At 35.0% G+C, this 25,149-nt stretch overlaps 1 protein-coding gene across 1 annotated transcript in view; it reads left to right on the top strand.

Moving 5' to 3' along the window:
* The window catches only part of Lrpprc (leucine rich pentatricopeptide repeat containing), a 95,850-nt gene that overhangs the window by 52,414 nt on the left and 18,287 nt on the right, over nucleotides 1–25,149 (top strand). Inside the window, exons 24-30 of the mRNA XM_070025496.1 lie at nucleotides 3,879–4,003; nucleotides 4,810–4,916; nucleotides 11,678–11,746; nucleotides 13,391–13,481; nucleotides 18,560–18,702; nucleotides 18,826–18,934; nucleotides 23,236–23,359. Coding sequence (XP_069881597.1) covers nucleotides 3,879–4,003; nucleotides 4,810–4,916; nucleotides 11,678–11,746; nucleotides 13,391–13,481; nucleotides 18,560–18,702; nucleotides 18,826–18,934; nucleotides 23,236–23,359 — 768 coding nt within the window. The remainder of the gene's footprint in view (nucleotides 1–3,878; nucleotides 4,004–4,809; nucleotides 4,917–11,677; nucleotides 11,747–13,390; nucleotides 13,482–18,559; nucleotides 18,703–18,825; nucleotides 18,935–23,235; nucleotides 23,360–25,149) is intronic.

Below are 25,149 nucleotides of genomic sequence, written 5' to 3'. Positions count from 1 at the left end.
AATACTGGAGGACTAAGTTAAAATCTACAGATAGGTGAACAGACAATTGTCACTGGTTATTCTAATTAACAATTCAGCATTATATGGAATACATGTATGGTTCTTAACACTTACATGTATTGAAGAATTTGATTTTATTTCCTGGTACCTTGAAGGTAGTATTTTTATGATTAGTAGAAACTTCATATGAATGTATAAATATATGTCCAGCAGATTTGTATCATACTTAGCATTTGTTTCTATGTTGTTTATATTGCACTATATTTTAGTTTGATAGATATTACCGATTAAAGCAAAGGGACAACAAACACACTGTATGAATTTCATACATGCCTTTTTGATGTTCCTCTAAATAATAATGAAAAATGAACAGATTGTAGTCGATTTTTATATATTCATATTTCCTTAAAAGTGAATTGTAGAGCCATAAGCTGGTTGGCTCATGCCTATAATCGTAGGTCCTCAGGAGGCTGAGATCTGAGGATTGCGATTCAAAGCCGGCCAGAGCAGGAAAGTCTGTGAGACTCCTATCTCTAATAAATTACTCGGAAAAAGCTGGAAATGGCACTGTGGCTTAAGTGGTAGAGCTCTGTTCTTGTGCTGAAGAGCTCAGGGACATCACCCAGGCCCAGAGTTAAAGCCCCACAACTGACCAAAAAAAAAAAAAAAATGAATTGTAGAGTGAATTTTGATATGGGCCAGTTGAATTCTCTGGTGCATAAAAAATAAAGCTTTCAGGTTTTCAGAATTATTTGCTGGGCCTATATACATGTGTAGGTATGTTTAAAATTTAGAATTATCAAATTATATTTTTCTCCTAGCTTTGCCTGTATTTTTTAAGTTAACAGAATTTTGGTAAAGTTTATTTTTTTATTTGAATCAATCAAAATATTGCCTTTTAGAAGTAATTGCTTCTCATTAATGCATATGGTTTTCATAAAAATTTGTGTATTTCATTAGATTTTTTTGAGTAGTCTGGGATTTTAAAGTACCCTAATAGGAAAAATAAAGAGGAAGCAAATGCAAAACTCTGAGATTAAGCCCCACTAATATAAAAAAGTAAAAGAAAAAAAAGCAGAAGTCTCACAATGTATTTTTATTTTTGTGTTTAAAAAAATGTGTGTGTTTGTATACACAACTTGATTATACACATACACACAATATGTGTTCATAGATAGATAGATAGATAGCAGAATTAATGTATCAACATGATTTTTGAAAGGATTTGTTTTTTGTTTTCAAGTAATTCTAAATCATTTGTTATATGCAAAGTGTTCTAAAGAATTATAGATCACTTTAGATCACAGAAGTTAGAAGTATACTTATTGGTAATGTGTTATCCCACATTTTGTCTCGGAAGCATTTTTCTTCCTTTTTTCTTTATATTTTTCTGCTCTTACTGATTTTATCCTCCTTAATAAAAGTGATGATTTTATTTGCTGGCGTGAAGCATGTTAGCAGATGACCTAATCAGCACAGTATTAAAACTGGGAGGGAAGCCAAAGGTCCCGAGTTCAGCCATTGTGATAATCTGCCTTTCATCATCACTTCTAAGAGTCTTCGAGTTAGACATGATATTTGTGGGATGGGATTGAAATACAGAGTCCTATGAGTATCCAAATACTTTCGTAAGTGATATGAATATTAGATTTTTATAGGTTTTATTTATATCACCTAAGATTTCAGGATTTTGTAGGAACAATTTCAGATGATATAATTGCACAAGGAATGTGAATTTTCCACCAGTCAGAATGTGGGAAATAGAGACAAAAAAACTGACTAAATTACTTCATTTCTATCACTAACATACTTTGTAAGGAGTGTTGTATTGAAGATTTAGTTTATTTGTTGGCAGTGTTCTGAGCAATATCAGTGGTATTTAAAATTACTAACAAATGTGAATTATTTTCATTTTTCTGTTCTTTTCTGTTCTGATCATACATAATCTTCAGTAGCATGTATTTGGAGACCAAGGACTATTAACATGTCGCTTTGATTGACAGAACAATTATTCATTCATTTATTGATAGCTTTGACCTAATGTAGGGGAAATATAGTTGAGACAATACTATTTTAGTTTGAGAATTGATCTCTATTAAAGCAAATCTTGCCAGTTATGAAAAAAATCAGTGCATGTTTTCACTTTTAAAAGTGCCTTAGTAGTTTTCCATGAAGTGGTATTGTAGAAAGGCAATAAATGAACCTGTGTCGGAGGCAAGGGAAAATACTGATTATATAAAGCTTTATATCATATGTGGTAGCTACTATAGCATTTCTCTTGTATGACAGTAATCTAGCCTGCAACATCTACTTGTGGTTTTGAAATTAACCTGTAATTTAGTCTTCACCCCAAATGACAAAAATTCAAATGACTCTGTGGGGTGCCAGAAGATGCACTGTAAACAGGGCTTCAGAAGGGATAAGATAAGGTAAAGTTCCCTAAGGATAGGCTTGTTTTCATGGTATCAGTAGGATTGCAGTGAAATCAGTACTTCTTTGTAGTACTTTATTTTTTTAGTTCATTTTAAACTCTTAATCTAGATAAAACAGTATTCTAATCCAGGGCAACATAACATTTGTATAATAGTCTAAATGTTAAAGCTTTAACCAGAAATTTTTAAATGTTTTCTTCCTTTAACGGTTGCATGAGAGAATCTAGGTTCTCTACAAAAGATTGTCACTAATTTTCACTAGTTGTACTTTGGATATGTCTCTAACTAAACTCTTTAAAATATATTTCACATAATCTTTTCAGAATCTTTCATTATACCAAATTGTACTACCTTATTGGCTGATGCAAATAATAGTGCTTTTCTTTCTTTTTTTGTTTTTTTGGCCAGTCCTGGTCTTGAACTCAGGGCCTGGTCACTCTGTCCCTGAGCTTCTTTCACTCAAGGCTAGCATTCTACCACTTGAGCCACAGCACCACTTCTAGTCTTTTCTGTTTATGTGGTACTGAGGAATCTTCATGCATGCTAGGCAAGCCACCTTCCCAGCCCTAATAGTGCTGTTCTTAGAGTATAATAGATGTTTTGGACAGGATGTGGGAAGTGAAGGGATCTGTTGCCAGGCCTTTCTGTATACTTCCTAGCTCTCTGCAAATCAGTCAATCTCTAGTTTCCTCAGTTTCCTTTTTTCTCTACAACTAAGCAAATGTTTCAAAGAGAATTATGTCATAATCTCTATAGCTCTCCATGGTCTTAAATAATTTCTCTCTTATTTTCCTTTTTATAAGGGGAGAAATGCTTTTGAGGACACACAGAAAGTATTTAGAATATAGTTGTATGTGTTATATGTGTATATTAATATTTAGAATGTATTTAGATAAAAGCCTTGTCTTTAAAACTGGAAATGATTTTTTAAAAGTTTATACTCTATAACAAAACAGAAAAAATAGTTTAGGAATACCATAAGTTTTACAGGAGTTAGTTCTTATATGCCTCAAACCTGAGGCTGTTTCCTACTTAGCTAGTAAGAAAAAGATACTATGCATTACCCTGCTCATGTAACTGTAACCCCTCTGTATAGTATTTTCACAATAAAAAACTTACTAAAAAAGAAAAAGATATTATGATAAAGTCATAAAGTGCTTATAAATTCCTTCATAGCTACTGACATTTAATAATGTTGCCCAAATCTGGAGTTGTAGAGACCTATAAGTACTTGGAAAAAGCACTTGACAGATGTCCTTGTTTTTTAGCAATCATACACTCTTAGGGAAACTGCCTTTATTTGTTTTATTTCAGCTTTTTGGATTTTAGTTGTTTTACCTTAAGTTCAATTGTTTACATTTCGATTGGTCATTTTACATCTCTCTGAGAAGATAAACTGAATTTAGATATACTTTATCCATTGCAAATTATTTTTATTCTTCCAAGGAATGACTTACCTGCTGCTCTTGAAGCTACCATTGACTGCTATGCAAAGTATAAAATATTACCCAGGATTCATGATGTCTTATGTAAATTGATAGAGAAAGGCGAGACTGATCTAATCCAGAAAGGTTAGTTACATTCAAATATCTTAATGTGGGTTGTTTTTTTTCTTGCATATCTAAGATGAATGTGGTATTGTGGAGAGATAATCTAGTAGAAAGCAAGCCCATGCAGAAAAACTCTTACAATTCTGAATTGAGTGTTATAAATCCTTGATTTTTATTTTATTTATTTATTTATTTATTTTTGGGGTCCGGTCATGGGGCCTGAACTCTGGGCCTGGGCGCTGTTCTCAAATCTTCAGCTCAAGGCTAGCGCTCTACCACTTGACCCAGAGCGCCACTTCCAGCTTTTTTCTTTTTTTTGCTTATGTGGTGCTGAGGAATCGAACCCAGGGCCTCAAGCATGCAAGGCAAGCGCTCTACCACTGAGCCACCTTCCCAGCCCAGTCCTTGATTTTTAATGATTTCTTTTTGGGGGGGAAAAAATCTCTCTTTTTTTTTTGGTGCTATACTTCTTGATTTGCCTTTTTGACAGGATTTTTTTTAACCTTTACCAGTTATCTTTAAAACTCATCTAAATATTTGTATGCTATAGTTACAGAAGGTATATGACAGAAAATTAATTGATAAAGAGATTCTCTTTGAAGTTACTTATTTAGGAGGTGCTGGGGTTTAAAGTCAGAGCGCTGTATGCTTGCTAGGTAAGTGTTCTATTGCTTGAGCCACATTGCTAGCCTAATAATTCTTAATCTTGTTTTCTTTATGTGTTTGTCCATAACTTCATATACTGTGTTTATTTTTCTTTTAATATTTATATGCCTGTGTATGTGTGAATATATATACATACTTTTTTTTTCCTCTCTCCTATCTAGCAATGGACTTTGTGAGCCAAGAACAAGGTGAAATGACAATGCTCTATGATCTTTTCTTTGCCTTCCTGCAAACAGGAAATTACAAAGAGGCCAAGAAGATCATTGAGGTAAGATTTTTTTTTTTAACTGCAATATCCTAATTGTAAACCTATTTAGATTCTTAATTAGAATACATTGAAAATTTTTTACCTTTAATTACATTTGGTCTGATTCATGTTAATAGAGTTCAATCTCAATAATGGGGAGGGAGACTTGTCCGGCTTCTTTATTGTATATAATTATAATTCAGAAGAACTATATATCGAATTTTTTTCCTTACTTTGTTCAATTTACTATTATATATCAAAATATATTTTGATATTAAGTCTTGCATTGTGGAACAATTAAATTAAATGGGCATTCCTGGGTGTAAAGTTGCTAATCCTCTTTGCCAAAGAATTCTTTGTTCTTAAAAGCAGTAGAATTTAATTTGCTGCAGACCATGCTCAGATTTATTTGTAATGCTTGTCTATAAGTTAATCAGCCAAACAAGTGCTGTCTGCAACTGTTTGGCATTTAATTTAATTTTTTCCCCCTGCTATGGTAAGCAGCTTATGGAAAGTGGTAGGTGACAAAACCTGGCCCATTTAGGATTAGTATATTTTATCTAAACTTTACTGAAATTTTTCTTACCAGAATTGAGAAGGCAAAGAGCAGCTATAAAGTTTGTCCAAATTCTAATAAGCAGTTCTTTGTCTACTGAGGAAACAAAACATTCTACAAGAAGTAGATTCATTCTAAAATTTAGGCTAAGGCAGGAGAATCATGAATTTAAGACCTGACTGGGCTGTACAGCAAGCCCTTGTCTAAAAAAAGAAAAAAATTATCATATTTAAACTATTTACTTATAAATTCATGAGTAGCCACATTTCTCTCATATCATACATTGCATGTCCTTCAGTATGATAGTCAGGACACAAAGGTAATGTATGGCCTTACTTGTCTGTGGATGATTCCTTATCATGATTTTCTAGACACAATAACTAAAAAATTATTACCATTTCATTTGATGTTTTTCAAAGAAAACTCTAGTACAGGAAAAAATGAACTATATTCAGAGCTTTCTTCTTCTGTCTTATGACTCAATCTGCCTACCTGTCAGTGTCTTAAACAGTTGTTTCTATAGCTCAAGTAGTTGACTTATATTTTGTAGGAAGTGGTATAAATTCTCCCAATGACAGTACAGTGTGAATCTGAAAATGAGAGGAGCTGTCAGCCTGGCGGTTTGTACTCTTTATACACAGCATTAGTATTAGCAGGTCACTGATCAAAATAGAAATGAAGCTCAGCTTTACAGAAAATGGCAATGAGAGGTTTGTAATAAACAAGACACGATAGAAAAAGCCAAAGGCACAAAAATGAGTTCCCTCTTGCCATCTTTTTGCTTGTGTGATAATAATCTTTCTAAGCTTCTTCATTTATAAAAGGGACTATAATATCCCTCTTTAGGATTCAATCATGTAATGTATGTAAAGCAGCTTGCATTTTTTCCCTAGATTATGGTAGGTGATCAATAATATTAATTCTCTTTGCTTCTTATGGGTAGGAATGGTTTGTTTTTACTCCGTAATATTATGATGCTTATCATAAGGGCCACACTTCACAGATAAGAGAATACTGCTTAATTACTTGAGAGCTTTGTCAGTATGGGTTATTTAGAAATAACTGCTGATGACAGTATTTTCAGAGTAAATGAGGATAAAATTGCTTAAAGTGTAAAAAATAGTTTCATAGAACTGCTATAGTACTTGAGGACTGGATGGCAAGGGGTGTATGTAATGTATGAGAATGTACTAAAGGACCATTTCACATTGTTTATTTTGTTTTCTTAATGCTAGAGGGCAAATTGGGGTTTGAGCTTGGGTTTTTTGCCATTCATATTCAGCACCTAAAGTTGTTTTTTCTTTTTTTCTTTTTTTTTTTTGGGGGGGGGGTCCGGTTGTGGGGCCTGAACTCTGGGCCTGGGCGCTGTCCCTCAGCTCTTCAGCTCAAGGCTAGCTCTCTACCACTTGAGCCACAGCGCCACTTCCGGCTATTTTCTTTTTGCTTATGTGATGCTGAGGAATCGAACCCAGGGCCTCATACATGTAAGGCAAGCACTCTACCACTGGGCCAACTTCCCAGCCCTCGGCACCTAAAGTTTTCTAAGGATTATTAGAAATCTAAAAAGTAATGGAATTTAATGAACTAGGTGTAGGATCTCCGATTTGAGCAACTGTGTGTGTGTGTGTGTGTAATCTTTAAGTAGTTGTACAAAGGAGTTATTTAACAAAGCAGTTTATGAATACACTGTATCTTGATCAGTGTCACACATTTCAACATTTTCACCCATCCCTCCCCTATCCACTCCTTCCTTTGGTCTTCTTAATTTTGTAGGATATACATTGGATTTTTTTTTTTTTTTTTACTGCATTCTCCTCTTCTGCTTTTCATTTGTCTACCATTTTCCCCTTGACCTCACCCTACCCCTTTGAAGTGCCTGCTTCACAGTACTTTATTTTGCTCAATGTTGAAAGAATTAAACTATTTGAATTCTCCCTTGATTCTGCTATATTTCAGTTATTTGTATACATTTGCATATCACCCAGTGTATTTACTTATAAGTTTATAAGCTAAATCTAGCTTCCATATATAAGAGAAAACATGCATTGAGCAACATTTCTTTTATCATTCTTCAAAATTCAATAGTGAGCGAGCACCATTGGCTCATACCTATTCAATAGGCTGAGATCTGAGGATCATGGTTTGAATTTAGCCTGGGCAGGAAAGTCCAAGAGATTTATCTCTAATTAGTCACAAAACTGGAAGTAGAGCTCTCGCTTAAATGGTAGAGCACTAGCCTTGGAGCAAAAGGAGCTCAAGGGCAGCACCAAGCCAAATTTTAAGCTCCAGGACTCAAAAACAAACAAACAAACAAAGGCAATATTATTTTATCTGTGGGTAGATTCCTAACAGTTTCACTTCCAAAGGTTCTTTGTGATTAAGCACTGTGGGAGATTAGAGATATTGGTCATATTTCGTGGAGGTACAGGAAAACTGTGTAAATACAGTACTTTTTACTTTTTTTTTTTTGCTGGGCCTGGGAATTGTCCTTAAGCCTCTCTGTGCTCAAGGCTAGCACTCTACCACTTGAGCCACAGTGCTACTTCCAGCTTTTTCTGTTTGTGTGGTACTGAGGAATCTAACCCAGGACTTCACACATGCTAGATAAGCACTCTGTTGCTAAGCCACGTTTTGTTTTTTAAATGAGCTAGTTTTATGTAAATAATATACATATCATACACATTATATATAAATGTATTCTAGTACATTTAACATAGTACACAAATTATTTACAGGAGGGTAGTTCCTTTGGCTAAAGTCACTTGCACAGTAATTAAAGTGTGTCTGTATGAGTGCATGTGTGGGCGCGCATGCCTGAGTGCTTGCCCAGTCTGGCTTCAAACTGATCCTCAGATCTCAGCCTCTTACGTAGCTTGAATTATGGGATGAGCCACCAATGCCCATAACAGTTTTTTTTTTGATAATTCATTGTGTGCAAAAAGTATGAAATACTAAATAATACTAAAAGTTGCTATAAGGAAATACAACACTTAATTTTACTCTCTGCTTTGGGAGTTCAATAATCACTGAAGACCTGCCATCGGCCACAAGCTGTGTAATTGCAGAGATGAGCAAGAGTCTGCCTTCATTTTAACTTCTTAGTCTAGCCTCTTCCCCTGGGGCTTAAATCTATATTACCAGCTATATGCTATAATAGAGCTAACTCTTAACGTTCTTGTAAATTATTTTCACGTACATCTTCATATAAGTCTCAGAAAACAACTTTGAGAAGTAATTAGAGCAAGGAAATTTGTTTGGAATGTGGATTGGTGAGCTTGTTTATTTAGTAGCCAGGAATGGAAATGGTCTGATTGCTGTTTTCTGTGAATTTCCTTGTAACAACCCTATCTCCATCTCCTTTCAGTCCTGAACTGTATGAACAACACATCCTTTCTGTAGATTTGCTCTCCTGTCTTTCTCTCTCCTAATGGTTTTTCGTTTAAGACTAGAAATTGGAATTCTAATAGTTTCAATCAAATTCAAGGTGTTAATCCTGTCTTCCTTAATAGAGCCAAGCTGGATCCACTCTACACAGTGGATTTTAAGAACTAGTTTTCTCCTCTGACTTTGGGTGAAAATTTTAATCTGTCATTCATGCTGACTCATACCCCCTCTCTCTTAGAGTTAATTTTTGTAATGTTTCTTCTAATACCTGGTTAAATGGATAATCTCTTTAGTTTATGGTAGCCGGTTACCAAACTTGCTCAGCCACATTTCCTTTCTGAAGATTTTAGAGGAAGGGACAAGTGTTAAAAGGCTTGATAAATGTGATTATGTCTTTTTTCCTCCCTTGCTGTATGCTAGCTGTAGGCATAAATCATTGAATTGGGTTCTTGTTTTTGTTCCTGTCTTGTTGGAAGTCCTGAGAGATCGTTTTACTTTCTACTACACCAGCTAGAGAAACTGAGGTTAGGTGGGGATTTTGTGATGTTGTTGGCCATTTAGAAGAATAAACAGGTAAAAAATTCTGTTTGGGTTAAATTTAAGATGATCTTCCTCAAAATAGAATTTGAAATATAAATGTAAAACCTTCATTTACTTTTACTTTAGATGCAATAATTATTTCAGGTATATTTTACTGGTTGTACATAGAAATTTATTATGCTATTGCAGATTCATGTCAGTGAAATTACAGTAATGACAGTTACTTTATTTTGGCTTATTTTTCATTGCCTACAAAGGGAAGCCCAGCACTATATTGTAATTGCAAAAAGTTGTATTTTGAAGTATAGTAACGTAGATAGGAACAAATGTGTCAGATTTTTTTGTTTATTTTAATTTTATTTATTTATTTTTGGTCGGTCATGGGGCCTGAACTCTGGGTCTGGGCTCTTTCCCAGAGCTTCTCAGCTCGAGGCTAGTACTCTACCACTTGAGCCACAGTGCCACTTCCAGCTTTTTCTCTTGTATGCAAGACAAGCACTCTACCACTAAGCCACCTTCACAGTCCTGTTTTAATAATTTTTAGCCTCACTACCTGTTAAGTAAGTTCTAGAGGTGATCACGTTCATTATTTTAATTAACATTAGCTCATTTTGATGTTAGTTTATCATTCCAATTAGAATTCTGCTCTCCAAGTTTTTATTACTTCTATTTCTGCTTTCAACTTGCAGTATTTAAAATTCAATAAGATGTTAAGAGATAAGGCAGAAATGTTTACTATTACAACAGCCTAGGGGATTTAGTTAATCTGACCTAGATGTTCTTTTGATGATTGAGATTTATATGTGAAAGCAGTTCTCAATTTCAAAATGAAACACAGGAAGATTCATTGTCTAAGTCAGCATCCTTTCTATAAATTTCAATTCAATATTGTCTTGCAGTGAAAGGCAGATTAATCAGCCACAAACAGGTAGAATTTGCCATGAAATCTCTGCTCGTTAGATCTTTGGCATTTGAATCAACAATAATATTGAAAATTGTTGCATTTGCATCTTGCCCTATCTTACAGAGGATTATTTGCTAGTTTTCATGAGCTCTTCATATACACTGATGTTTCACTTTTGGTGTAATACATGTGAAATGAAACAGGTGTGAGGTAATCTTTGAATAGAAATTATTTGAAAATATGATATGATATTTGAAAATATATCTCAGAATATGCATATTTGTACTGTTAGAATATTTATTCAATTTACGTTGTACCAGTTTTTCTGTCTGCTCAGTTCTTAGTTTAATATTGTACAGATTGTTTGTTTTTAATTAGGAATGATGGGAAACCAAGCATAGTGATACATGTCTTTACTCTCAATGGAGAGGCTAATATGGGAGGATCACTTGAACCTCAGAGAGGTCAATCTGGGCAACATAGTAATACCCTTTCTAAAGTTAATAATAATGGTAACAAACAAATAAATCAGATTCCAGGAATACTTGGATTAATCAACAGAGCCAAGTAGAAAAAGCAGGAAAGGTACCTCCTGTCAGCTGGAACACAGCCAGTGCTGATGAGTATGTGGTTATCTTATCATAATGCTGTGATTGAAATGTAGTGTTTAGTGGTGAAACCCTCTTATAGATGATGTAAAAACCTGTTAGAAGGACAAATCCTCGGAATTAATGTTGAAATGGTTTGTCTATTATTCCAGTTTTCAATATTGTGAAATGAGTACTTGAAACCAGACTCATTGACTAAACCTTAGTAATTTCAAATTGAGGGGAATAACATGTCTCAATTATTAAAGTAAAATAAGCATGCAAACTAAGTAATTTAATTTAATCTTAAAGCATTTAGTTTTGGATAGTAGGCAGAATGTCTGGCAGTTGTTAGAGTACTTTTATCACTGTAAATTTCCTTCATCATGTAGTAATGGTTCTATAAAATATAAATAGTGTTTATATGTTGGATTTCTGAAGTTTGGGGGAGGGGCCACATACAATTGTGTGTTTAATTTAACATTTGGAATTGATTTTAGTTCATTAGTTCTTTTTGATCTAAAGAAAATATAAGCATTTTATTCATTATAATTTATGGAATGATTATTGACTTACAAAGCAGTGTCTTGGAAAATATTAATCTTCTAGACATAGGTTAAATATGGGTTCCATTTATGCTCTGTTCTAATCTTAATTAAAGGTCTTGGTAAATGGGAGACTAAGTTATATGCTTCTTTGTGTATATACATTAGGCTACAAAGTTATCAGAAGGAAAACTGTCTTTGAGGAAGAATAAATGTTTTGCTAAAACTTTTTACCTTGTGTTCTGTTGGAATATTATATTTTACAGACTCCGGGCATTAGAGCTAGACCTTCAGCACTTCAGTGGTTTTGTGAGAGATGTATTACCAGCAATCAGGTTTGTTTTTAATTTTCATGTCTTAAGCAAGTAAAATTGAGTAGAAGAAAGCATGTCCTATATATCTTCTGATGACTTGTGGATTTCAGAAGATAAAGTTTCATGGAAATGTGTTATCTTGGTTGTTTTTCAAATGAGCAAGTTTATTTCTTGGTCCTACAGTGTACTGGACATCCTAAAAAGATGCTAATTTGGGCCATAAATTTTTTTTGAGGGGGTGGAAGAGTCGATTATGGGGTTTGTACATGGGTGCTACTGACCTCTTCAGTTCAAGGCAAGTGCTCTGCACTTGAGCCACAGCACCACTTCCAGTTTTCTGGTGGTTAGGTGGAAATAAGAGTCTCACGGACTTTTCTCATGGACTTTAATGCCTGAGCTGGCTTTGAACCACGATCCTCAGATCTCAGCCTCTTTAGTAGCTAGGATTACAGTCTTGAGCCACTGGTGCCTGGCCTACGATAATTTTAACTTGCTTTTTCCTAGTTGGTTGAGCAAGCTAACTTTACTTGCTTGGCAGTTGACACTTGATTTAGTCCTTGACTGCTGGTTGAGATGCCCAGTAGAACTTAGTGAAATCTCTACCGTTCTTTCCCCCAGTGTAGGTGTCTGTTCACAGTATGCCAAGGAAAAGTGACAGGGAAGGAGGAATTCAATGTTTGGGTGGAGGATTGTTTTTATTAATGTAAGCTTTATATGCTGAGTTTTCCCTGCTTTGTTCTCTGTCCCAAAAATCTTCAAATTTCCCAAAAATCTCCTTTGTAGAGATTCCCTCAAGTTTCTTTCCCCACCCCCCTTTTTTTTGGGGGGTGCTGGGCTTGAACTCAAGGTCTGTGTGCTATCCCCTGAGTTTTGTTACTCAAGGCCAGTGCCCTGTCACTTGAGCCACAACTTCACTTCTGGCTTTTTGGTGGCTAATTAGAGATAAGAATCTCAGACTTTCGTGCCAAGGCTAGCTTTGAACCTCTATCCTCAGATCTCAGACTCCTGAGTACCTAGGATTACAAGCGTGAGCCATTGGCACATGGCCATTTTAGCTATTTTTAGACACCATTAGAAGCATTAAGTACATTTGTACTGTTCTCAGCTCTAGAGTTAATTAATTTTCAGTACTGGGACTTGAACCTTGTATTTGCTAGGTGTGTTTTATTGTTGAGCTATGCCTCCAGACTTTTTTTGTGCTGAGTATCTTAGAAATCGGGTCATATTTTCTGTCAGATGTATGTCTGGACACAGGTCCATCTATTTTAGACTTCTCATCATGTAGCTATGTTGATAGATGAATGCCACCTCACCCAGCTTCTTCCATTGGCATAGTATCTTGCAGACCTTTTCATTCATGCTGGCTCAGAACCACAATCCTTCTGATTTCAGCCTCATACAAAGCTAGGATGACAGGTATATGCCAGTGTATCCATCTATGGGTTAAGAAAAGGGGGTCTCATGAACTTTTTTTTCCCCTCCCTCAAATCATGATCTTCCCATTCAACATTCTGAGAAGGTAGGATGGTAGGGTTGAGCCATTTCACCAGCTTTTTAGCCCTTTTCTTTTGAAGTCAAATTAAAGCCCTATGAGTAAACAATTATTTGAAGGATTTTTCAACTGTTTCTTGTCAACAATGTAAATCTATGTTAATCTTATTTAAGGTTGAAACTCTAGAAAAATTAGTGGAGCTTACACAGAAGTTATTTGAATGTGACAGAGACCAGATGTACTACAGTCTGCTGAAACTGTACAGTAAGTGACTGTTTCTCATGTTTCATTCATTTAGTCTATTGAAGGCAGAGGCAGGAAGGGAGGATCAAGCTTTGAGAAACTTCAAAGGTATTACCAAATGTGGAATCTTCAACAAACCAAAGTGGAGGCTAGAATGAACTTAATCACAGAACGCTGTATTGTAGCACTAGGCACCACTGACATTGTTACTGTAATAATGGGAAGGTAAGAAAATATTCATGCTCGTTGGTTCTGTTTCTGAGCTTCTCAAGTCTAAAACTCTTAAGTCCCACATCCTAAAACTATAAGTTCCACATATTGTTAAAGACCCACTAGGGTCATCCATGCCTCACTGACTTTGACCCCCTGATCATTCCAGCCTCCTATCTGAAGATTAAGTGGTGAAAGGAAGAAAGGTTTCCTTTTTATGTCTTTTTCTATACTTGAAAATGAAAGTGTCATAACAATCAAAAAGATACCAGTAAACATGTGATGTAACTAACCATAGTACTGTAGGAATTGGGATATCATATGTCTACTATGTTTATAAACTGCTTTCTTTTCTGTTTCCTCCTGGTACATGAAATTTATAGGAGGCTATTGGCTTGAGCCTAGCACCTTCTGCACCAGGACCAGTAGACCAAATCAGAATGTTGTTAACTGGGGCTGGGAATGTGGCTTAGTGGTAGAGTGCCTGCCTAGCATGCATTAAACCCTCAGTTCAGTTCCTCAGGACCACGTAAACAGAAAAAGCCAGAAGTGGTGCTGTGGCTCAAATGGTAGAGTACTAGCCTTGAGCAAAAGAAGCGCAGGGACAGTGCCCAGACCCTGAGTTCAAGCCCCTGGACTGGCAAAAAAAAAAGTTATTCAGTTATTTTTCTGACTTTCTAAGAAATTAGGAGAACAATAATAACCAAATTCCAATCATGCCAGTTTTATCCTGCATGATGAACTCTTGTCTGTTTTAACTTTTATAAGGAAAGTATCTTTGAAATAATCACTCTGATGTTTCGTTCTTTTCTTTAGAAAATAGCCCTTTTCTGCCTTTGATTAGCTAATTGGTACACTCATTCTGTTTTATACAATGAAGTGTTACCTGATTCCATTTTAGTAAATAAAAGCCAATTCAGATCTTTAAGCTAAGTCAAAAAAGAAAAGAAACTCTTCTCATCAGAACCACTGCATTTAATAGGACTTTTTGAGGTGAGACTATTTATCCTCTTCTTGTGTAAATCCTGAAGTAGATACATTAATAATTATGGTTTTTTAAATAGGTAACTATCAGCACATTCACTTATATAGATCTTTTTGTAGAAAGGTGCATGTTATATACACTCATTCCTAAACAATTTCTTTAATATATTTTTTACTTATTTCTATTTTAGAAACTTTTTTCTATTTAATCACCTGTAAATAACTAATACACTGAATGGATAATCTAGAATTTATTCAACTCTGTTTACTAAAAGCATGTGAATAGATTTTAGTTTTCCATATTATAAAACAAAACTATGTTATTCATCTTTATATTAAAATCTTCCTTCACACCTAATTGTTTCTCAATTTGTTTCATATTACATGTATTAGATTAAAGAGTGATTAAAATATCTGAGTGTAGAGAATTAAAAGCTCTATCTGGACCTGTAGCTCAGCATTAAAGCACCTGCCTAGCAAGTGAAAAGCCAAGTTCAAACCCCAGTACCTTTCATTGTGACAGTTTTACAAAATTAAACTCCTAGAACTCCTACAGCTTTACATGAATGAGATAAAGAATATCCTATTGTACCCAAATAACAGTATTATTACCTTATAAAACATTTTCTTGGAAGTGGTGCTATAGCTCAAGTGGTAGAGCACTAGCCTGGAGCTGAAGAGCTGAGGGACAGCGTTCAGGCCCAGAGTTCAAGCCCCACGACTGACAAAAACAACAACAACAACAAAAATAAAAACGTTTTCTTGTGTTCTACGCATTTCAGTTTTTCCTTTACATATACAAATTAAAAGTTTATTCTTTGTATCAGAAATAATACTGACTCACATTTTTCCTTTTGAATTAAAAAATTGTTTTAGTCACTGTTTTTGATATTCAAAGTATCCCATCTTTGTCCAATTCTGTGTCATCTGGCATACTCCTTTAGTCTCAGAAAAAAGACAGTCCAGGCTTATAATGCATAATTCCAGTCCTAGACCTGGAACTCATATTTTACAGGGGAATACTATTAGAGCACTGTAACAGATGAGTGACAAATGGGGAATTTAGAAGTAGCTACATTATATTAGTAATGTACAACAACTGTCAGCCTTACAATTGTAACCTTGGACTAGAAATTTTGAGATCCTACTTTAATATTAACAGAAAAAAAGCATGAAATGCCAACTTTTGCATCTTTGTCTAGCACACTAATATAGCCCCACAGTTAAGTCTGTTCTTGCAAAGTAGTGTTAGAATCAGTCGTATAGCTCAAAGTTCTCAGTCATTTAAAACAGTTCATCCTCTTCTTTAAAGGGAACTATGAGATCCAGGAAAGCAATGTAATTATAGAGCCATGATGTCCATTCTCTAGACCCCACCCAGGTTTGTGGTTGTCTCAGTTTTTTAATAACAAGCACAATCATTGTGTTCTCAGTAAAGGGATATTGAAGCCAGAGAGATTATTACAGAAGGAAGAGCCTTTCTGCACCTTTGTAAGATTTTATACATTAGATTCACTGGATTTGATTGCCTCAAAATTTTTTTTTATTTTTTGTGATCTATAGCCATCCCCATGAAATTATTTTTCCCTTGGAAAAAAATTTACTGAGTTGTTCCATGTTGGATTGAATCCCATCTGTATTTTGAAATACTTTCCTTTTACATGTTGCTAGTCAAAGTGGAAGCTGTTTTTTTTCTTCTTTCCTGGTTGTGGGCCTTGAACTCTGGGCCTGGGTGCTGTCCCTCAGCTCTTCAGCTCTACCACTTGAGCCACCACTTCCAATTTTTGGTGGGTTTTTGGAGACAAGAATCGCATGAAGGTGGCTCAGTGGTAGAGTGCTTGCCTAGCATGCATGAGGCCCTGGGTTTGATTCCTCAGCACCTCATAAGCGAAAAAGCCAGATGTGGTACTGTGGCTCAGGTGGTAGAGCTCTAGCCTTGAGTTGAAGAGCTATATAATTTTATGGTTTTTTTTTTACATTAAAATATTAAGCAGAAGAGTTACAGTTACATAAGTCAGGCAAAGAGAACATTTCCTTTTGGCCAATGTGACCCCTTCCCTCACTCTCTCCCAGTGTTTTTCCTCCAGTCCCAACCACAAGTTGTGTAGTTCATTTTCAACATGGGGTCTAGTAAGTACCATTGCTGCATTTGTTTACCCTTTGTCCTTCCATTTCATTTTTGTACCTCATTTTTTAAAATATAATTTTATGGTAAAGGTGATGTACAGAGGAATTATGGTAATGAATACATTTCCTACCGAACATTGTTACCCCCTCCCTCAGTTTATCCCACTTTCTTCCCCTCTACTCCCCTCCATGTTGTAAAGTTCATTTCCAACATAGTGTCTTGTGAGTATCGCTGTTGCATTAGTTCATCCTTTGTCACCATTTTATTTTATTTCCTTTCCCTAAGTTAGATGAACGTATATACAAGACACGGGGTACCAAAATCAAAAACAGTGACAACAGGAGACAAACCAAAGGGAAAAAAAAAGAAAGAGAAAAGAAGTAACTTCACACATGTACCTCATTTTTTTTTTAAAGAAGAAAATTGTCTTCTCAGAACTCTTAAAATTGTTTGGGATAGTTTTTCTAGCTTAAAAATTAATGCCCTCTAACAGCACCTTACCAGCTCTGGAAACCTTCCTTGACTTTCCATTTGGGCAGCCAGCAAGAATGCTCCACTTTTGGTCCTTCTGTAGAAATAAGATTCTTGAGCTAGAAGTTCTTTTTAAAAATGTTTTATAGGGCTACATGTTTGAAATGCTTGAATTTTTTTTGGTTATATGAGGACATTTTAAATATAAATAAATAAATATAAATAAATAAATAAATAAATAAAAAGCACAGTTACCTAATGATTGTAAACGTAAAGTTTTATGTGGGTGTGATTGACTTTATTATCAAAGTATGTATAAAATCACTCTGAACTTGGGTTCGTTTCTAGTATTTGGGCCTCTTTTTCAATCTGTTATATGTGAAAATGTAGCTTGTAATCTTTTACTTTATTTGCTTATATCTGATTGTAAGTTTCACTTTGTTCTTTGAAGCCATTAACTTAAAAAGACCGGGGTTTTGATTTTGTGGAAAACATCTAGGAAAATTCCATTTGTTTCAGTGTCTTAGTATTTTTTTCCTATAAAATGATGAACAAATATATTTGTATTTTCTGTAATGTTTATTCAGAAGCATTCTCTTCCCTACCTAGAGTGAGACCCTATAAAATAGAAATATTCTTTCTGTGTTGCTTTTGCCATTTGTGAAGGTTGGGTCACCAAAGAAGGATTTAGGGTTTTCAAATATGAAGGAATTTGCCTTTTTTTCTTCCTGATAGATTCATACATACATGTGCATGTGTGTGTACACACACACTCCTTATATACTTAGTGAAAAAGAATTCTCTTAAGAAATCTTAAGACAGTATAACTATCACATAGTCAAGAGATAGCTTAAGGCAGCAGAACAAATAATAATTTATCTACTGAACTAAATGAAAAGAGTTTTTGGAGAAAAATCATACAACATAACACCTTCAGTCATTGAAGACCCACAGCAGCACACCTGTATTAATCATTCAAACACTAAAGAGCATAGTTGAATTATCCCTCATTCTGGTTTTGATTTTGACATTGGAAAATTTCTGAGTTACTTTAAAAATAGGAATTTTTGTGATTACATTTTAACAAAGTTTCTATGACTTATAAATGGCTAGTAACCCTCCAGAAAAGTCTAGAAAGGTGTACATAAAAACATGTCACCATGGTGTGACAGACATTTCAGCTCTTCTCTCTAAAGTCAGCATCTGGGATAATGCTTTCCTCAACATCAAATAAGAAAACATTGTACATGGTTTCCTGATTGTTTTTTAGTATCTTCATTAATTTCTGTTTAATTAAATTCTACAGAAATAAATGGTGACTGGCAAAGAGCTGATGCTGTCTGGAATAAAATGCAAGAAGAAAATGTTATTCCTCGTGAAAAGACATTAAGATTGCTGGCAGAAATCCTTAGAAACAGTAATCAAGAAGTTCCATTTGATGTTCCTGAGGTAACTCTTTTTTTTTTTTTAAGTGTAACTAGTGTTGTCTTAGGTCCTACATCATCCCACATTTATGCTGAAAAGATCATGTATTTGCCAGTTTTTGTTTAATTGAATAATTTTGTTTTAAAGTTGTGGTATGAAGATGAGAAACAAAAGCTGAGTTCTTCATCACCATCACCTGTTGGAGCTAATATTGAGAAAGATGTGTTGAAAGCCTGTCATTCTAGGAGAAACAAAGGTAAACATGCCCATAGTGTCTTGTTTCTAATGACAACATTGATCTAAGCCCAGGAAGCTATAGAAGTTCTATAATAAGAGGTTTAAGTTAAATTATATCTCTCTGTTCATTCATACTTTAACAAAAGCATCTTAGCACATTTAAGGATTAGCTGAGTGGTAGGTAATATTAAGGAATCATTCCTATTTTTACATCATACTTTACCATTATAATAATGCTATTATGGCCGGGTGCTGGTGGCTCACGCCTGTAATCCTAGCTAATCAGGAGGCTGAGATCTGAGGATCGCAGTTCAAAGCCAGCCCGGGCAGGAGAGACTGTGAGACTCCTATCTCCAATAAACCACCAGAAAACCGGAAGTGGCGCTGTAGCTCAAGTGGTAGAGTGCTTGCCTTGAGCTGAAGAGCTGAAGGACAGCGCCCAGGCCCAGAGTTCAAGCCCCACGACCAACAAAAAAAAAAAAAAAATGCTATTATGACTTATAAAATAATGTCCTTCAGTTTTGAGATCTCTGAAATATTTAGGGATAGAGAAATGTTAAGAGTTTATGTAATTTGTTTTTAAACACACAAAGAAACAAAGGAAGCTAGGTGTCAATAGCTCATTCCTGTAATTCTAGCTACTCAGGAAGATGAGATCTGAAGCTGGGCACTGGTGGCTCACGCCTGTAATCCTAGCTACTCAGGAGGCTGAGATCTGAGGATCGCGGTTCAAAGCCAGCCCGGGCAGGAGAGACCGTGAGACTCCTATCTCCAATAAACCACCAGAAAACCGGAAGTGGCGCTGTAGCTCAAGTGGTAGAGTGCTGGCCTTGAGCTGAAGAGCTGAAGGACAGCTCCCAAGCCCAGAGTTCAAGCCCCACAACCAACAACAACAACAAAAAAAGATGAGATCTGAGGAACATGGTTTTAAGTCAGCCCAAGCAGGAAAGTTCTGTGAGACTCTTATCTCTGATTAACTACCAGAAAACTGGAAGTGGCACTGTGATTCAAAGTGGTAGAGCACTAGCCTTGAGCCCAAAAGATCAAGGACAGTGCCTAGGCCTGAATTCAAGCCCAGATACCAACAAAAAAAGAAAGGAAGCAAATCTGATAGATGAGTGTGGTGGCATGTGCCTTTGATCCTAACTATGGGAGGTTGAGATCAGAGAATCATGACTCCAAGCCTACCCTGAGGAAAAAGTTTGTAAAATTCTATCTCAAAATAGGACCTTAATTATCAGACTAGTATATGTCAAAGTGGCCAAGATATAATTCCAAAGTTAGAGTTCTTTTCTTGCTTTAATCCCCTTTCTCTAATGTTCCTATAGAAATATCTACCTCTGCCTACTTTAAAGTTTTTATGACTATCTGACATGAGTTGGAAAAATTCTACAAATGATATATTTTTCTTGTTAATTTCTTCCCTTAGACATAGTGACATTTGGACTCCATATAGTAGAAACAAGTTAACATAAGGGTTTATATAATTTTTTAATTTTCTGACTTAACTAAGGATTTTTGTCTTGAAAAAAATGTATAAAATAGAGAAAGCTAAAATCTGAAGTATATTTGGTCTGCACATCCTTGAGTCTTTTGTTCTTTGTCAGCTGAATATAAAACTATGGCCAATATTATAAAAGTAATCTGGTGATTTTTTTTTAATCTTTCATTTGCTTTTGTGTGTGTCTCAGAATTCCAGTGCTTAACAAAATAGAAATGCTTTAAAAACTGTATGCTTATATTAGTATTTCTCTAACAGTTTTTAAAGGTTATCATACCAAATACAAATCTACTATGAATGGGTTTGATATATTACAATGCTATTTTAAAAAATAAAAATAACTAATAGAGACAATAAACACAGTTACCACATTTTTAGTGAACAATATTATTTTCTAGGTTTATTTTGTTGCTTTTAAATAATTCAGATCATAGAATATATTCTTATTCAGTAGCTTATGTGGTTGTTAAGTAGTATACAGCAATGACATTACATCTTGTTGCATTAGAAAAGAAAGCGTAGGGGATGGAGATGTTGTTCATTGGTACTGCTCGCCTAGCATCTACAGGTCATGGCTTTTATCCCCAGCAGCACAAAACAAACAAACTCTTTAATTTAAAATATATAGATACAGATAAATACCTGTCTATAGATGTCTCTAGGTATGTATGTATTAATATGAAATGTTACATTTATATGCCTACACATGCAAAATGTGTGCTGATTGACAGGTTCTTTTGCAGTCATGTTATTATATAGTATGATTTTAAATTGTTTTGCTAAGCCATGATGAGACTTCAGTAAGTAGGCTGAAATTAGCCTGATTTTTCTCCCCCATTTCCCAAAGTAAAATATAGACTAAGTTAGGTATCTAATGATGAGAAATTAATAGCTAATAATAGAATTTCTTATTGCTTATCTGTGGGTTTTTTATGTTTTACTTTGTGCCAACACCCTGGAACATACAGATGTTTACAAACAGCAGGCTGGCAGTGTACTTGGTAATTTCATGACTAACAGGGATTGTTGTTGGAAGGCTTGTTTAAAAGCTGAGTAACGGCCAGAGCCATTGGCTCATGCCTATAATCCTGGCTACTTAGTAGGGTATGATCCAGATCATGGTTTGAGGCCACCCCTGGCAGCAGTCCGCAAAACTCCTCCTCCAAAATAACCAGAAAGGGGCTGGGAAGGTGGCTCAGTGGTAGAGCGCATGCCTTGCATGCCAGAGGCCCTGGGTTCGATTCCTCAGCACCACATAAGCAAGAAGAAAAAAGCCAGAAGTTGGCGCTGTGGCTGAAGTGGTAGAGCGCTAGCCTTGAGCTGAAGAGCTGAGGGACAGCGCCCAGGCCCAGAGTTCAGGCCCCATGGCCAGACCCAAAAAAAACAAAAAACAAACAAACAAAAAAAAACTAAAAAATAACCAGAAAAAAAAGAACAGGGCTAGAGACTTGACTCAAGTAGTAGATCTCTATTCTAGCAGGTAAGCATCCAAAGCATGCCCTGACTCTCATCCTGGCAAAATAAGAATCTGATTTGTACCACAGTTACAAAACCACAGTTAACTAAACTGTTTTCTTTATTAAATATAAATATTTTCATACTCTATAGTTGTGTTTCTCAAAATTGTATTATTATTACTACAGTATTATTATTGGTCTTCCTGAAGCTTGAACTCAGAGCTTATGCACTTTCCCTGAGCTTTTTTTTACTGGAGGCTACCATTCTACCACTTGAGCCACGACCCCTTGTTTTCACAGATCTTTTCCTACTGGGTCTGCTCCAAACTATGATTCTCAGATCTCAACCTCCTCAGTAGCTAGAATTACAGATGTGAGCCACCAGCACCTGGCTGTAATTTGAAGAATAAATTAGTTTTTGACCTAGCCTTTCCAGGTTCATAGGAAAATAATGAATATTACTAATGTCTACATAAGATGATCATTTTGTGCCTGTTCACAATGCACAGAATGTTCTTCTAAACATTAATGTCAGGTCCACTATTAGTTAAATATTCTACATTTCTTATGTTTATACAAGGCTGTGCATGATAGTTCAGTTATGCTCTATCTCCATTGTGATGTGTTTATACACAGACAAGAGTGGATTGTAGTTTCAGTTGGCTGTTTATAGCCAAGTAATTTTATTTCAGAAAAGTAAGTGACTGAAAAGTGTAGTTACTTCTCTTTTGGTAACATCTTTTCATTCACTGACAGTTATTGTGAACAAGTGAAATAAAACTGTTAATCAGTCAAACAAATGTTGCCTAGTTTACTTGTTAGATACCTGTATATTTGAAAATTGTATGTTTTTGTATAAGTCCTGTCGTAGCCAAATAATTTGATCTCCTAATTTTAGAATTATAGGCTATATTCACTTTAATGCTATTGTGTTGAAATGTTAACCATTGTAACCACCCACTTATAGATTAAAGATAGCTTTAAAGTGAATCTTTTGCTCTCCTCAATCTAAATTATACCTTTGGCTTATTTGGACTTTAACATAGATTTGTGATATATTTTTAAACTGGTGTAATCATTTGATAAAATCAAAAGAGCTGTTTCTCATTTTTATTGGCACAAACATAATTTATCCACTTAAATATAAAAATTATTTTAAAAGAAACCCCAGCTACCATCTATTTTGATGAAGTAATATTTTAAGAGTGCTATCATCTGCTTGATTGATCATTGTGGAATTGTAATAGTAGGTGGATTTTTTTTTAAATCCAGAAATACTAGGATTTTAAACTTTTGTTTGCTTTTTTTTTCCATTTTTGCTTTTTCAGAATAATGCTGTCCCTTTGTATTTTTTTCTCATAGATGCATATAATATTTTCCTGAGAGCACAAAAGCAAAATACTGTGTTTAGCAGTGAAACTTACGACACTCTTATAAAGTTTCTGTTGAAGGATAATTTTGTACAAGCAATGGAAGTGAAAGATTTGTAAGTAATAGTTCATTTGTTAAATTTTACATTTTAAAAAAGATTGGCTACTATTGAGTTTGTTGTTTTGTGTGTATGTGTTTTTATTCTGTGTTGTAGTGGCAGTTGCTTGATTAGTCTCAACTAATAAAAATCAAATGAAAAGTTAATTTTATGGATTTTTTTAGCCTTTAAAATTTTTAACAGTGGGCATATATCAATCAAAATAATAGTATATTTTATTCATTTATATGCACAATTTTAGATACCCGTGTATAGAAAATAATTTTTATTCTAGCTTTAATAAGCAGCTTGATTCATGTACTTTTTGTGATAGGAACAGCTTGATAGAATGCAGACACCAAGGACTTTTAAGGCTTGGGAAAACTGCCTACCTCTGGGAGGTTCCATTTTTTATTTCTGTTTAATGAGTGCATAGTAACGTGTACATTAAAAACAATAAAAACCTTTGTGTTGAGGGCTGGGAAGGTGGCTCAGTGGTAGAGTGCTTGCCTTGCATGCATGAGGCCCTGGGTTCGATTCCTCAGCACCACATAAACAAAAAGAAAAAAGCTGGAAGTGGCGCTGTGGCTCAAGTTGTAGAGTGCTAGCCTTGAGCTGAAGAGCTTGAGGGACAGGGCCCAGGCCCAGAATTCAGGCCCCACGACCGGACCCCTCCACCAAAAAAAAAAAAAAAACCTTTGTGTTGAGAATGTGGCATAGTGGTAGAGTGCTTGCCTAGCATGCTTGAAGCCCTGGGTTTGATTCCTCAGTACCACATAAACAGAAAAAGCCATAACTGGCTCTGTGGCTCAAGTGGTAGAATGCTAGCCTTGAGTGAAAAAGCTAAGAGACAGCACCCAAGCCCTGAATTTAAAAATCAGAATAGGCACAAAAAACCTTTTGAGATACTGAAGGAAGTCTTGAGATAGAAAATGCATATGCCTTTGCTTTCTCCTTATTTTGTAGTTTTAGATTTTGGAGGTTTTCACCATGTTAATTAGGCTAACCCTCAAACTCATGATCCTCCTGCCTCAGCTTCTTTAAGTGCTATGAGTATATATATGTATGCCCTCAGGCCAAAGCTTGGCTTTGGATTCTTTTTAATGTGGTGATTGTAGTTATTTTGACTCTTGGGCTAATCCCCAAAGATTCAAACTCTTTGCAGAAGTTTCCTATTGTTATTTATCTAGCTTTGTCTGCTTTTTTGGAAACTTGAGTTATTAACCAAAAAGGAAGAGAATATACACATTTCTTGCTTGATCAGTCAACAATTTGTTTTCAGTGGAAAAGGTCAGCCTTTCCTAATATAATGTGAATTTTAAGATAAATACTCTCAGCTAATTTTTGGCCTGATTTGTTTTTTGGCAATTTAACAAAGCACTTTATGAATATAATGCACCTTGATTAGTTTTACCCCTCTGAAAATATTTTTGTCATAGTACTTTTAGAATATTAGTATCTTTTCAAAAAATTAATATCTTGGATCAAGTCACTAGAAAATATTAGTGTTAAATATATTACTCATCTGAGCCATACTTACTAGTATTCTAGTTAGAATGTTTCAAAAATATGTTTCTATATACTCTAAATTAGTGACTTGGACAGTTTTACATTGAGCAATATTCTGATATATGTAACCAGTGGAGTTAAGGGTAAGAATTACTTTTTTAAAAAATTACTAGTTCAGAAAATTATTGTGAAACTCTTCCTTAATAATCAATTCTAAAGTGGGAGGAAAAATGTAGACTTGCTTTGAAAATTTGCATGATTAAATGAGAAAGAATAAGGAGGAAACTTAAAACCATTTA

This window comes from Dipodomys merriami, unplaced genomic scaffold, assembly GCF_024711535.1.
Source record: "Dipodomys merriami isolate MVZ:Mamm:240054 unplaced genomic scaffold, mDipMer1.0.p SCAF_17, whole genome shotgun sequence".
NCBI lineage: Eukaryota > Metazoa > Chordata > Mammalia > Rodentia > Heteromyidae > Dipodomys > Dipodomys merriami.
Note: the sequence above shows the minus strand (reverse complement) of the source record. Positions and strands in the feature narration are given on the sequence as shown.